This window comes from Cupressus sempervirens, chromosome 9, assembly GCF_028749045.1.
Source record: "Cupressus sempervirens isolate cs-2001-9-10 chromosome 9, ASM2874904v1, whole genome shotgun sequence".
NCBI classification, from domain to species: Eukaryota; Viridiplantae; Streptophyta; class Pinopsida; order Cupressales; family Cupressaceae; genus Cupressus; species Cupressus sempervirens.
This window is the reverse complement of record NC_143126.1, coordinates 549,463,706-549,476,042: the sequence shown is the minus strand read 5'-3', so window position 1 is coordinate 549,476,042 and position 12,337 is coordinate 549,463,706. Positions and strand designations below refer to the sequence as shown.

The window sequence follows — 12,337 nt, the reverse complement described above, 5'->3', positions numbered from 1 at the left end:
AATGTCTCATGGTCTGAGATAAAGAACAAACACTATAAACCCTAATTTTCAGATCAAACACTATAAACTCTAACAATGTCCTGTGATCTCAAAAATGCAAAGACAGGTCAAGGTCTTCATCCTCTTCACTCATAACAGTTGTGGCACGAGATGATTGAAAGCTCATTTGTCGAGCTTTCTTGCTTGGAGGCTCAAAACTATGACAAATTCCTTCACACCCACCAACAGCCTCCTTTTGTCCACCGCTTTCCAAACTAAAAGGATATTGTTCGCCGCCATCAAATATAGTAACCGGCCTATCACGGCCAATGGCCTCCAATTTAGTGGGAGGTCTATTGTGGGCAATAGACTGAAATACTGGTTCTTTAAGTTCAGTTCTACCTCCACCACATTTATGGGAAATTGCCTGAAGTATTACTCCGCTGAGCTCAATCTTACTTCTACCGCCATTTTGGGCAATGCTCTCAAATTGCACTTCTTTAAGTGTGTTCTTATTTCCTCCACCATTTTGGGCACTGGGCCGGAACCTCGAAGCTTTTGAATTTCCTTTCATTGTTGGATGATAAAATGATGGATGAAAATAGAGTACTCGACTTTTGGATTTCCTTTCATTGTTGGGAAGTAGAAAAGATGGATGAAAATTCACAAGTGCCTAACTTGTATTTTGGAATAGATAAAGGATGTTAGTCAATGGTCAAGATATTAAAAAAAAAAACTTCTAAAGTATAAGTATGGAATATAATTTACATTTAACATAGAGGGCATGCTTACAAATGGCAGAGTTCTCTATTCTTGTTCAAATCTTCTAGTGATAATGCATGTTCCAAGATTATATTTTCAAGTTAAACAAAAAGATAAATTGGAAACATAATTTCAAAAGATTACGTCATCTTTGAAATATTTGAACAAAAATAGGGAACAAATGTCCAACAGGTAAGCATGCCCTCCATTTTAACTGTAAATGGTCTTACATACTTACACTTAATTTATCTAACATATTTTTTTTATAATCAACATTTGAACTTTTATGACACAAAAGCCTATCTGGAAGCTATTTCCCATAAAACTTATCAATCTTATCCCACAACTTGACCTTACTTATACATTGTCAAGTGGGCTTGAAAATAACTTACAATAGGCCCAAACCAAAAAATCCTTCATTAGCTGACCCTATTCAATAAACACTAACCAAACCTATTTTCCTTCGTTAATCAAGTGAGCTCGATTAACATTGGTTTTCATGCCAACTCTCTTTTCCTCCCAACTAAACTCGGTAGACACTGTCTTTTGTGAATTCTCTTCGGTAACTGAGTGAGCTCGAATAACTTTCTTTACCTTCAAACTTTCCTTTGTCTTCCAAGTGAACTTGGTAGACACTATGTTCTAAATTTGACATATGTAGGAATTCTTGGCAGCCATAGAGAACTGTCTTCATCACCTTAGTGAGCTCAATAGACATTGAATGGTGAATGTATGACATTTTGTGTAACATTAAAGACAACATACAATTGAATGATTGTATGCAACAGTTATCTAATTTATTATTTATTTTACCTCCTTTTATGATTCCCCAGCCTTTGGATCTCAAGTGTCTCCTTATCTGTCTCCTTCTTATTGGTTATCCTTTACATATGGTGATGGCTGGATATCTAGTTTATTAAGGCCCTCATCATGAGAACACTAATTAAGTTTTGAGGACTATCTTTCCAGGTAGCTTTAATTGATCTATCACAAGTAGTAGAATAAAGTATGTCCTCTTATCCTCATAGTTTCTAGTGATTAGGGTTGTTTCCCAAGTCCTTGAAAAAGAATTCATCCTTAATATTGATGAAAAAATGTGTCAATAGTAATATTCCTTCAATGTTCCTTGCCATGGTTAACATGGTAGAACTTGTTAAGTATTGCATATCTAAACAATGCAAGGACACTCTTTAAGTTGTACTTTTTAGGGGATTTGGAGAAAATAATTGCTAATTACAATCTATTGAAAGATCTTTTCAGTTTACTTTGATTATCATTGTCTTTCTATTTTAATTAGCTATCTAATTCATTTTCTCTTGACATAACTTTGTTCAATTTTTAAGATTTATCTTAGAATCTAAAGTTAGCTTAGAGAGCAATCGCTGAGCCTAAAATTTCTCTCTCCACAAAATTAGATCATAACCTATTAATAAACATCAAAGCTAAGTAGGAAATGCATAAAACCAAAAATAATTACTAGATCATTCAATTCCCATTAAAAAATTTGCAATATAAAGCTAGAAGTGAATTTACCTTAAAATATGAATTCCTTTAAGCATGTGAATGAGACACATATTTAAACTAGAAATTTTGTTACTTACCCAAAATTAAAGACATTATTGTTAACTATGAATATGGTTTTATTTTAGCACTACTATATCCTTCAAAGGAGTGTTTTATGATTATATTTGGAACAATTGTGCCAAATCTAAAATGAAGACTTTCCCATGGACTATTTCAAGATTATTAAATTAATGTGTCTATTTCTATCCTTTGAGTATTAGATTCTCTAATTTAATTTCCAGTTTTAAGAAGTGCAAATAGAGGTATATAAATAATGTTAACAATTACTTTTTAGCTTGAATTTGACAAACACATGGATGTCATTTTTTTTAATTAAAAAAGGTAGTCCCACAAAAACAAATATAGATATCTATAATTGAGAATTGATATTGCTTAATAATTGATTATTATTAAGAGTAATATAATTTATAAATTTATTATAAGATCTTAAGACATGGCATTACATGTAGGTGGGACACCATTTGCCACGAGTGTAGATTTTGGGCCATGTAAGCGGTGCCCATTTTTTAATGGTTGATTTGAGATATTTCAATCATTGATTTTGCCTTTCAATCTCTAAATTTTTTTGGATCATTGATTTTGTCTCTTAATCTCTAATATTTTTTTGGATCATTGATTTTTGACCTTATCCTATGGAAATTTGTAGATTCTTGATTTTGTCTTTCAATCCATGAACATTTATCTCTGTCTCTTAATCCCTACCATTGATCAAATGTATGTGAAGTGTATAAATAATATATTTAACCCTCACATTATATATCTAGTCCTATGAGCAGCCAGGAGGAACCCGCATACGAAATTGTTTCTCTTTGAGGTCTTTGTAATGATATTGTTGTTTGTCTTTTGATTTTCTATATAGATAAAAGTATTGTTTCAATATAAAGTTTAATTTTATGCATTGATCTAAAGTTTATTTATTTTTTGCATAAATTTTAAGAATAGATGATATACAAAATAAATCTACAATTTAACTTGTATATGCATAAATTATGATTTCAACTATAAATTCATTATCTCTTAAATTGTGATAAATAGATTTTTACTTTTGGTAACTATATTTAAGACATTAACCTTCTTTATTTTATTTGATTGAAAATTCATATTTCATAAGATATTTGAAATTTCAATGGTAGATATCTCTCCCCATTGAGAACTTTATATAGATCTAGAGATGTGACAACACATTTGCTTATAGTGAAATTTTTTTTCGAACAAATTATGGATAAAGATGTCCATAAATAGCTCCCATAAATCTTCAAGTCTTTAGAATGCAAGAAAAGCCTTTGATATATTCTCCTGAATTCTAACTCCTGGAAATCCTTTCCAACCATGATTGTGTTGAGAAATCTTGATTCTTTTTGTCCTTGATAGAGGCGATCTTTTCAAATGAATTTTTAGGCAATAATGATGCTTCAAACTAATAAGATGCTGGAGGGTGAGAGCTTTTTGTATCATGGAATTTTGTGTGTATTTGCAAAAAGAGGGGTAAAATTTTATTAAGACAGAAAGGAATACAACAAGGAGAGCTCAACAAGGAGCTCAATCCTGAGCAACAAGATCATCAAATTCTTGCACCATCTCAAAGGACAGTTGCCCCCTATCCCTAATATTCCAACCCGGATTATGACTAGAAGCCCATTTGGCTAAACAATCAGCAGGTCTATTCCATTCTCGCGGAATATACTTGAACCTAATGAACTGAAAAGAGGAAGAGAAGAAAAGAATCTACTTAACAACAGTGGCCAGCTGCCAACTAACATCCTCAAGCTCTTGCGAAGAAAGCATGTTCACCACCACCTGGGAATCAAACTCACAAATAATCTTACTCCATCCCCACAAGCAACACTGTTCCACAGCATATAAAATAGCCTAGGCTTCCATGAGATTGTTAGTATAATCACCCTTATAAATTGAGAAGAAAAATTTAACATTCCCAGAACTACAACGAGCCACTCCGCCAATACCAGCCGGACTAGGATTCCCACGAGAAGAACCATTAGTGTTAATTTTCAGAACTCCACGGGGAGGAGGATTTCAGTGCCCATCCTGGTTAACCCGACCCTTCCTCTGATGGTGAAGCTGCCTAGACATAGAAGGTGCCTGGACATAGAAGGAATTTTGTGTGTATTGTATAGGATTCTCATGAGCATTATTTTCAATGCTACTTTCTCAAGGTAGGTAGGTATTAAGGTTGGAGTAGAAACAATTCTCTTATATTGTGATGGTAGAAAATAAAATTATTGAAAAGGATGAAAGCCCACTTTTGGATTGCTTTTTTTATTTTTTTTTATTGTTGGGAGATGAAAAGATACATGATCAGTTAGAGGTGTCTAAGTTATATTTTGGAATAGATAAAGGTACTATGTTTATGACCAAGATATTCAAAAAGCATGTTGTCTAGATGTTAGTTGTAAAGACAAATAATCAGAAAGAAGTAATTACAAGTGAAAATATCAATTTGCAAAAAGTTTTGCGTAATTATATATCAAAAATGCTTTCACTTTGTTAAGGTAAAATTTATAAAGCACTGCCTTTTCAATATTGCAACCATGCAAGCCTTTTAGAGTTTTGGCACTAAGCAAGTGTAAGACATGCCATGTGATAATAGCTTTTCCCATTTTCTAACAAGATTTCAACAAATAGAAACATGACATAGGTAGATTTTGAGGGTGCCCTCGATAAGATTGCAGATTTTTTTTCCTATGTCTATTACAAAAATGTTGTTAATAAAATTATGGAGTTTTACAGGTAAAAGCTTGGAGACAAGCCTACATGCCATAAAATTTTAAAGGTACATTATGAAAAAAAGCCTATTGGTAAGATAAAGAATAAGTATGGAAGATATTTTTGTTCTAGCTAAAGAAGGTAATAACTCAAAAAAGGTAGAGACACGAGATTTGTGCTAAGTGGGAAACTCTCAAAAATACTTATGGTTTCATCATAGGGAGAAAAACCACTCCATGAACTTATAATTTTATTGAGTTTCAACTGTTTACAATCAGCAGCTACAACTGCTCAAGGCTAGAACCTCTTAGATCACCTTTAAAACTATTTGAACAATTTTTTTGTGTCTCTACTTTGAACACACTGAATAATTTTACAAGTTTCAGCTTTCTCTTAAATAGAGAAGCAAATTCGTACAAGTGAAACATAAGAGAACTAGTTTTCAAAGAAACTGAACTAGTTAGGGTAGTTATACAAGAATGCCCTCTTTGTATTTACATTACTGAGATATATTTTTAACAAAAAAAAAAAAAATTCAACTCTAACTGTTAAACTGCCGAAACCAAAAGATGGTTTTCATTGTTAAACCAACAAAAATGACCCATCAACTCTTTCAAACTAATTCAAAATATTTCACAATATATGCTTCAATAAATCTAAACCAAGCCGGTTAGGGTTTATCTCTAAAAAACCTTATTCATTTCGTGACTAAAGAAGAATCTTTTACACAAAGCAATAGAACTGTATTCATCTTTTTCAAACCCTCATACTTTTAAAGGAGCACATGAAAATGATATTAAAACAAAACCTTTGTGAATCAAAAGAAATAGACTATGATTTTTCAGTCAATAATTTATTTTTTCTTTCAAAATCATGTTCAAGGCACTATTTTGTTCAATAGAAAGACACAGAATCAGCCATACCTATTATGCACATACCTTTCCTTTTAAGAAGATAGAAAGAATGACAAATCCTTATTCTTTCCTTTCTTCTATAGCACATCTTTAAATCCTTTTACGTCCATTGTTCTCTAGTGAATAATGCTTGCACCAAAGTATACGAAATACATATAAGAATCATAAAAATATTTCTCAATCTTTTCATATTAGCATTTGACCAAATGATGAATTTACCTTGACAATCATAAAACCTTGCTATTACTAATCCTTTCAAAAAATTTCCATATCAGAATATGTAAATTGCCATGATAGAGTGTTAGTTTTCTAAAAGAAACAATGAACTGAATTGTTCATTATCAATACCTAGAATAAAAATAACTTTAAAAACTTTTCAAATCCACCATACAAGATTGACATCTGGTGAGCTCTTCTCAAAGCACATTTAACTTACTACATGCGTTGACAGATCTCATAAATGCCACGTACAGCTTCTGCCTATTATTTACCTAAGTTTTTTTTTTTAAATATTTACGATGCCACAACATTTAGTAATTTTGATGACATGTAGTCCATGCATAAAAGAAGATAAAAAACATAGTCAACAATCTCCCCCATTTTTGAGGCAAAAATTTAACCTCCTCTATATTTTCATCTAATGTAGGATGATATACAAATTATATCCAAATGAATCTCCTTTTCATATGCCATTTAACATATACAAGATAATATACAAATGTTCTGATTCTATGACCATATAAATAGATAATTTGAAGAACTAACAAAGATGACTAAATAGATATACTGATCACTGATAGAATTTGAATTGATATGCTGCTCACTAATGACTAAACATGCTGATCACTAACTTATGTTGAACAAAAATGATCACTGACAAAATTTGAACTAATATGCTAATCACTGATGGCTAAACATCTAAACATGTTGATCACTGACATATGCTAAACAAAAACTATGAAAACTAATTCAAATTGTGAAACTGATTCTTTATCTCCCTTATCTCCCCCAAAAATTTTGCATAAAAAACATAGGACTTCTAATTTTTGATTGAGTTAGAAGAGCTTTAGTGAAAATATCTGCTACATATCCTAGGTAGAGCTTTAGTTAAAATATTGGGACATAAATCAACTTAAATTCATTGTTAAGAACTTTATCACACAAGAAATGAAGTTTGATAGCCACATGTTTTGTACGATAGTGCATTACTAGATTTTTACTTAGTTCAATAATGCTCATATTATCACACATGATAGAGATAGGCTTTGAGACTTGAATACCTAAATTAGATAGCTGATAATCCATCCAAATTAGCTGAGTGCAATAGGTAGTAGCAGTAACATATTCAGATTCACAAGTAGATAAAGTAACACATTCTTGTTTTTTTCTATGCCAAGCAACCAAACAATCACCAACAAAAAATGTTGCACCACTAGTGCTCTTCTTATCATCAGATCCACCCCAATCTACATCAGTATAACTAGAAAGTGTAAAATGATCACCATGAGGATACCATAAACCAAAGTCAAGCATACCTTGAATATACTTTAGAATTCGATTCACTGCATTAAGATGACATTGTTTAGGATCAGATTGAAATCTTGAACACATACAAACTACTTGCATTGTATTAGGTCTGGATGCTATGAGATATAATAGACTTCCAATCATGGATCTATATATGGTTTGGTTTACAGAAGGCGAATCATTATTCTTTACTAACTTGCAACCTATTTCCATAGGAGTACTCACTGGTTCACAATCAGTCATGTTAAATTTCCTCAACATTTCTTTAGCATATTTTGTTTGAGAAAGAAAAAGACCATGTTCAAGCTGTGAAACTTGCAGACTAAGAAAGAATGTGAGCACACCCAAAAGAGACATTTCAAACTTAGATTCCATGATGTTAGAAAAATGTTTTTCTGATTGATCATTACTAGATCCAAAGATAATATCATCCACATAAATTCCAATTGCCAAAATATCATCATTTATAACTTTGATATACAATGCACTATCTGTGTTCCCACAAGAATCCATTTGCAATAAAAATTTTGTACAACCTAGAATACCAACCTCTAGGAGCCTATTTTAGATCATGTAATGCTTTTTTGAGTCAAAACACGTCATTTAGTTTGTCAAAAGATTCAAAACCTTCTAGTTATTCTATATAGACTTCCTCTTCAAGTTAACCATTCAAAAATATTGTTTAACATCCATTTGGTAAATAGTAAACCTTTTATAACTAGCATATGCAAGAAAAATCCTAATTGATTCCATCCTTGCAACTAGTGCAATAGTTTCACCAAAATCAATTCCTTCCTTTTGAGTGTATCCCTTGCATACAAATCTAGCTTTTTTTCTTATAACTTTTCCATCTTCATTCAGTTTATTATGAAACACCCATTTTCCACCTATGACATTCTTGTCATCAGGTCTAGGAACAAGTTCCCAAGTTTTATTTTTCTTAATTTGATTTATTTCATCTTACATAGCATTTAGCTAGTAGGGATTTGATAAAGCTTCAGTTACTGTTTGGGGTTCAAAATCTGATATCAAATAGAAGTGTTCAACAATATTTGCATGTTCATCTATTTTTTCCTTTTTTCTAGTTAGAATTCTCTTTTCAACATCTCTAATGACATGAGATTCAAGATGTCTTTTAGCAATGATTTTGGATGGAGTTTTTGTCATTTTCAAACCAGTATTTGTTATTTTAGGATTTGAACAATTTTCTTGTTCAATTTCATCAGTAATTTCAAAATCAACATTATTCAAATTTTCATCATCATGCAAGGTTTCTAATTTTTGAAATGAGATTTCTTCAGGATCCTCTTTATTATTATGAGATAAAGAGCTTTTATCAAACACAACATTTATGGCTTCAACTATCTTACTCAATCTTTTATTGTAGCATTTCAAAGCTTTACTATGTGTAGAATACCCAAGAAAAATTTCTTCATCAAACCTTGAACTAAAACTCTCTAAGGAATCATCATTCTTTTTAATGAAGCATTTATAGCCAAAATTCTTTACATTAGCTATTTTACCATTCCATAATTCATATAGAGTATAAGCTATTCTTACTCTTATTTGAGCTCTATTTAAAATGTAAACAATTGCATGAACAACTTCTTTCCAAAATTTATTAGGTAACTTGGCTTCATTCAACATAGTTCTAGCCATCTCTTTAACTGTTCTATTATTTCTTTCCACAACACCATTTTGTTGTGGTGTTTGAGCAGTTGAATATTGTCTTTTAATACAATGTTTTTCACAATACTCAATAAATTCTTTAGAGGTAAATTCTCCACCTCTATCTAACCTTAAAGATTTCAACTTTAGATCAAGTTCCCTTTCAACCATTTTTCTAAAAAACTCGAAATGATCAAAGGCTTCTAACTTGTGTTTCAAAAAAGTCACCCAAACCATTCTTGAATAGTCATCAACAAATAGCATAAAATACTTTTCACCAATTAATGATGTAGTTTTAGTATGCACAAGTTCAAGTGGTCTATTAGATAAATATTCTTTTGTTTTCAAAGATACTCTTGTTTGTTTTCCTTTAACACATTCTTCACATATGTTCATTGGTTTGCTAATTTGAGGTAGCCCTCTGACCCTTTTATTCTTACTAATCCTAGCAAGATTGTCAAAACTAAGATGTCCCAATCTTTGATGCCACAACCAATTTTGTTCTACCTGACTCATAAGACAAGTGTTAATTAGTGATGATTCTTGAACTATAGAATCAATCAAATTATAGAGATTTCCACCTATCCTCAAGCCACTAGCAATGACCTTATGCCTTCCATTTTTTATAAAACATCCTTTAGCATTAAAGAATATTGAATATCCACTATCATAGATTTGAATAAAACTTAGAAGATTATGTTTCAAACCTTCTACAAAATATACATCATGAATAGATGTATCTTTGTTTAAAATTATTGAGCCTTGTCCTATTACATAAGCTCTTGAGTTATCATCAAAGTGAAAAAATCCTCCATCAAAATCTTCTAGAGTTTTGAATTTACTTTATTATCCATGTGATATGAGCAGACACTATCTAAAACCCAGGTTACAGGTTTTTGAGCAAATAGGGCTATTTCTACAATTAAATATTTTTCAGGTGTCTTAACAATTTGTTTCCATATCTGTTTAGGCTTTAAATTTAATTTGCACTGATTTGCAAACTGACCATAATGAAAACATTTGAAACATCTAAATTTTTTATTTTGACCATGACTAGTACTGTTTATATCACAATAAGATGCCTTATGCCCAAAGACATTACAATTAAAATAGTAACCCTTAATTAAGAATTTAGTTTTCTATTTTGGAAGATCATTAGATAAGTTTTGTAATGCATTCAATTTTTTATCTTTTTCATCAAGTAAAATTTTGTGATTTTCTATAATATGATTTTCTTCTTCTAATTCTTCTTAAAGTCTTTTATTGTCATTTTCATGATTTGAAATCAATTTCTTTAACCTCTTAATCTCTTGCAATGATTTAAGAATTTATTCTTCAATATCAATTTCTTCATCTAAATCAGATGAAGATTTAGATTCACTAGATTTAGATTTTGGAACAATGACTATTTCAGCTATAAACAACCTTTCTCCTTCTTCATTAGGATCACTTGACTCTTCATTTGAGTCCTCTTTTGATAAAAGGTTTTTCTTTTTGAAATCCTTGAATCTTTTATTTTGATTCCAAGGCTTCCTTTTTGAAAACTTTTCAGTTTTCTCATCATCATCTTTGTGTTCTATATTTGGACATTTTGCTGCAAAATGTCCTAATTGCCCACAATTGAAATATTTTAGCTTTCCTTTGTATTTATTTTTCATTCTTCTAAATAGTAATGCTTCTAAAGCATCTATTAAATTTGAAGCACTTTCTTCTTCTTTTTTAGCCCCAAAAGCTATCTCTTTTGATGTAGAACTAGCTTGATTGTTAATTCTCATTTCATAAGTAGTTAAGGTTCCTTGTAGTTGGTGTAAAGTTAATTGAGAAAAAAATTTCTTTTCTTCCAATGTAGAAATATTAGTTTCAAGTTTCGATAAAACTGATCATATAACTTTTCGAACTACATCATGTTCTTCAATATGTTCTCCTAAACCTTTTCTAGCATTCACTATTTCATCAACTCTAAAAAAAAAAGTAGATATGTTTTCATCTTTACTCATCTTTAGGTTATCAAATTGTGTTTTAAGAGTTAACAATTTTGACTCTTTAACCTTTTCATCTCCTTGATAGATAGTTTCCAATTTTACCCAAATATCATTTGCAGATTTATAGTAGACAACTTTTGCAAACACATCTTTAGTAAGCCCACATAAAAGAGCATATCTTGCCTTTTTGTCTAACTCATATGTAAGTTTATCATTTGGATCAATAGGTATTATTGATGGAATAGTATACTTCTTAATAACAACATCCCGCATTCTAACATCCAAAGAATGTATAAATGCTTCCATCATAACTTTCCAAAAAACATAATCATTGCCATCAAATAATGGAGCCCAGTTAAGGGAAGCTCCTTCAGCCTGTTCCATTTTACTTCCAAAAAATCCTTGAAACAATTCCTATAGGAATCCTAGGCTCTGATACCACTTGTTGGAAGTAATTGAAGTTCTGAGAGGAGGGTGGGTGAATCAGAACTAGTTATTTTTGTTTAAACAAGTGATAGATTTCATTTTAACATTCCATAAAACTGAATGCGTAAGATTTTTTTCTCAACAATCAACATTCAACATGAAAGAGTAAGAAGATTATAACACACAAAAGATAGAGACATGAGATTTGTGCTAAGTTTGAAACCCTCAAAAATATTTATGGTTTCATCATAGTGAGAAAAACCACTCCATGAACCTATAATTTTATTGAGTTTCAACTCTTTACAATCAACAACTACAACTCCTCAGGGCTACAACCCTCTTTCATATCACCTTTGAAAAAATTTCAACAATTTTTTTGTGTCGCTACTTTGAACACACTAAATAATTTTACAAGTTTGACCATTCTCTTAAATAGAGAAGAAAATTTGTACAAGTGAAACATAAGAGAACTAGTTTTCAAAGAAACTAAACTAGTTAGGGTAGTTATACAAGAATGCCCTCTGTGTATTTACATCACTGAGATATCTTTTTTAACAAAAAGAAAACTTCAAGCTCTAACTGTCCCAAACCAAAAGATGGTTTTCATTTTTAAATCAACAAAAATGACCCATCAACTCCTTCAAACTGATTCAAAATATTTCACAATATATGCTTCAAGAAATCTAAACCAAGCCAGTTAGGGTTTATTTCTAAAAACCTTTATTCATTTCGTGACTAAAGAAGAATATTTTACACAAAGCAACATAACTA

At 31.0% G+C, this 12,337-nt stretch overlaps 1 protein-coding gene across 1 annotated transcript; it reads right to left on the bottom strand.

The window, feature by feature from the left end:
- Window positions 1-11,038: 11,038 nt before the first annotated feature.
- LOC149539815 (uncharacterized) lies at window positions 11,039-11,524 on the bottom strand. The gene has a single exon (XM_089802615.1). The coding sequence runs from the start codon at window positions 11,522-11,524 to the stop codon at window positions 11,039-11,041; it is 486 nt and encodes a 161-aa protein (XP_089658741.1).
- Between the last annotated feature and the right edge of the window lie 813 nt (window positions 11,525-12,337).